Source organism: Lepidochelys kempii, chromosome 22 (assembly GCF_965140265.1).
Source record: "Lepidochelys kempii isolate rLepKem1 chromosome 22, rLepKem1.hap2, whole genome shotgun sequence".
NCBI lineage: Eukaryota > Metazoa > Chordata > Testudines > Cheloniidae > Lepidochelys > Lepidochelys kempii.
Genome location: NC_133277.1, coordinates 3,748,254 through 3,751,653, shown reverse-complemented (window position 1 = coordinate 3,751,653; position 3,400 = coordinate 3,748,254). Strand labels below are relative to the sequence as shown.

The 3,400-nt window shown below is 56.9% G+C and overlaps 1 protein-coding gene across 1 annotated transcript; it reads right to left on the bottom strand.

The window, feature by feature from the left end:
• Nucleotides 1-327: 327 nt before the first annotated feature.
• Nucleotides 328-2,091, bottom strand: LOC140901554 (urinary protein 1-like). Its single transcript, XM_073320599.1, has 3 exons — nt 1,923-2,091; nt 1,426-1,545; nt 328-476 (listed from the first exon to the last, which is right to left on the bottom strand). The coding sequence occupies exons 1-3, from the start codon at nt 2,089-2,091 to the stop codon at nt 328-330; spliced, it is 438 nt and encodes a 145-aa protein (XP_073176700.1).
• Nucleotides 2,092-3,400: the final 1,309 nt, after the last annotated feature.

Below are 3,400 nucleotides of genomic sequence, written 5' to 3'. Positions count from 1 at the left end.
TGTGTCACCTTTAACTATAGAACAGCAGCAAAGCACAAGAGAGTTTGGGTGCTGAGCCTGGGGCAGCAAGATGGGAGGAGGGCAGCAAGGCAGGGGAGGGGCCGGGGCGAAGCAGGGCAGGGCCAGTGGGCAGAGCTCATTCCCTAATTTAATTATAGTTAATTGATGGCAGGAGTGTGTGATTGAGGGTGACGCCAGGGGACGGTCTTGGGTCCTGACGGGTTTTAAATCAGGAGAGGAGAGTTGGGGAATAACCCAGAGCCAGGCCTGGGGCGAAGGGTGAATGTAGCTTTCTTGCTGCCCCAGAACCCCGCCCTCCCCTTAATCCTACTTGGGGATTTGGGGCCAGGGGTTGTGGACATTGCAGAAGGGTCTGTCCGTGCAGCACTGGGTGGTCTCCTTGTAGTCGTAGTAGTTGAACACTAGGTCGTCGCAGATTGCAGTGCAGCCCCGCTCCACCCGCAGGATCTGGCTCTCTACAGAGGGAAAGAGACCTGAGCCCCCAGGGCTGGGTGCCAGGGACAGACCCCTCTTCCCAGTGCCAGGGGAATCCACCAAGTGAGCTGCCCTCCCATTTGTTGACTCTCAGGAGCCGGGGCTCCTCTGTCACCCTCTTCCCGCAGCTCAGGACCCTTCTCTGTCCTTAGAGGCCTCCCCCACCCCTCTCCTCTGCCCCAGTGTCCCAGTCACCGTCATGGACGAAGGGTGGAACTTCCAGCCTGGGGGAACATTCCCCGAGCGCCGAACCAGCGAGCATACAGGGTAGCCGCAGCAGGGCGAGCAGCGGGAGAGGCCAGCCCCCCTGAGTAAGTGCCCACCCAAGACGCTAGCCATGTAGACTTGGTGGGGCCTAGCCCCTCATGTCTCACTGTGCGCGCTCAGTCAGAGCTAGCCTGGGGACCTCTCCCCCGACCCGTGACTTCCCGCCCCCGACCCACTCGTAGGGCAGACGTACCCTAAAGGATGAACACGGTTCCCCACTGCCACAGCCGGCAAGGCCACAAGAGGTCACTCGAGGGTAAGGCGATCACTTCTCCCCTCCCAGCGCTAACCGCCCCAGAGATGGGGCATCTTTTGCTCACTGGGCTGCACAGAAACGCGGGGACTGTCTGCACTCGTGTCTGGCGCCGTGGGCAGGATCGGACTGGGGCAGCTGGCCCCTCCCGCCGCTCGCTCCGGCTACGCGTCTGCTGTCCGTGTGCTAGCTGGAGCAGACCTATGGGTGTATCTCCTTGAGCTGGACATTTCCCCTCCTAGGATGACCAGATGTCCTGATTTTATAGGGACAGTCCTGATATTCGGGGCTTTCTCTTATATAGGCTCCTATTACCCCCCTACCCCCTGTCCCGATTTTTCGTGCTTGCTGTCTGGTCACCCCTATCTCCTCCAGCCCCAGCCTCGATGTACCCTCAGTCACTCACTCACCAGAAGTGATTTTGCGGGTGAAGCAGGATTCGCCCGGAGCTGCCGTGCAGGTGTATTGGCTTATCTTACAGGTGCCGTCCTGTAACAGCTTGAAACAGCCGTTGCACTGGAGAGGATCAGCTGTTAAGAGGCGAGAAAACGGAGAGTAGGCAACGAGCAGCCGGAGCAGTGACTGGACGCAGCCATGGACTGGCCACACTCAGTGCACAGGTGCGTTCCCAGTCTCCTGGAACCATCCAACCCCCATTGTTGTCCTGCTCCGGTTCATTTCATCCCCCTGTGGGCAGGTCACCGCTGGGCCAGCCTGGCTTTTCAGGGGCGGCTCTGTCCCTCCGCCAGGGCACGGGCTGCCCTTTAGGTAGGATACTTGGTTGTAATGGAAATGCCCTCGCTAAAGAACACAGGCCAGACCTCAGCTGATTGGACTGGCACCAGCTGAAGCTCTGCCCCACCACGGGTGGAAATCTCCCCTCTTTGAGTTTCGTTTCGGGACTTACCCGTAGCTAAGCAGAGCAGGGCTGGCAAACCCAGAGCCAGGATCTTTTTCATCTTTAGTTTTCTCTCTGCCAACCCGAGGGAGGAGCTGTGTGGTCGTGTCAGGCGAGTGAGGAGCTGAGCCTGGGCTGCAAAGCTGGTGCTCTGGCTCCCGGGGGAGGACAGAGCCATATTTATACCGCCAGGGGCTGGGGGAATTACTAATTAGAATCTAATGGTCACTGTGCAGCCCAGAGCAGAACATTCCCTGCCCAGGTGAGTGGCTCTGGCAGGTGACTCCCCAGCCCTGCCTCCCCCAAAGGCACAAGCGGGAGGGAAGTGGCAAAATGCCACGGCTGCTGGGAAAGAGGGACGAGACCTGTTCCTGTGTCATTGTGGAGCTCTCAGCTGGCCTGTTCGTTCGCTTTGTGTGTGTGTGATTCTGTGCAGCTAGTAAACGTGTTCCCAAAACTGCATGCTCACAGGCTCTCACATGTCTGCATCCATGAGTGTTTGGCTTCACCAGCCCCATTGCTCACCCAAAAGCACAGAGCCATGCCCTGTACCAAAGGGACTTCTATGGGAGTTAGGAGGCAAGAAATTGCCGCCCCTAACATTACAGATGGAAACAGAGAAGAACCAGAGAGGGGAGCCCCTAACTCGATGGCACAAAGGGCCTTCTGAAAGGAAGATGCCAGGATGACCCTGTCCAGCTGGTATTCACAAAACATGGCCGTAAGAGCAGATCCTGACCTTCATGATGCTCCTTCCCTGGGTAGCTCTCCTCTGGGCGCACATGCCCCCCAGACCAGCCACAGTCCGTTTCTCATGTGACGCTCTGGCATTTGGCAGGTGCGCCGTGGGGCTCATGGGGAGTAGACTAGGGATTTGCCAGTCTTTGCACTGGGCTCTATAGTGAGGCTTGTGTGCTTGTGCTTCACACTACCGGGCCATGAGTGCGAGTCCCAGCAAGTCCCCTAAGGGCTCTTAATGTTTCTCTGCCCCTGTCCCCGACCTCATCTAGAAATCACACCTACCTGGCTCCATTCCTGTAGTGTCTGAGTGCCTGACAGGTTTTAATGTATTTATCCTGAGTGTCCCCCTGTGAACTAACACAGAGCTCTTAGCCCCATTTTGTGGGGTAGGGAACTGAGTCACAGAGAGCCTAAATGAGCACCCAGGTGCACATAGGACATCTGTGGCAGACCAGAGAATAAAACCCAGCTCTTTCACGTCCTCGGGTAGTGCCCTGCTCAGCCTTCTGAACTAGCAGAATAAACTATGGTTTCCCTCATTTGATAGCGTATGTAATGGAGAAGCTGCACGAGGTCTTTCGATGCAAAGCTAGGACAGGAATTCCATCCTTAGAAAGGCCCAGCTTGACAAAGCCCTGGCTGGGATGATTTAATCATAGAATATCAGGGTTGGAAGGGACCTCAGGAGGTCATCTAGTCCAACCCCCTGCTCAAAGCACGAGCAATCCCCCATTTTTGCCACAGAT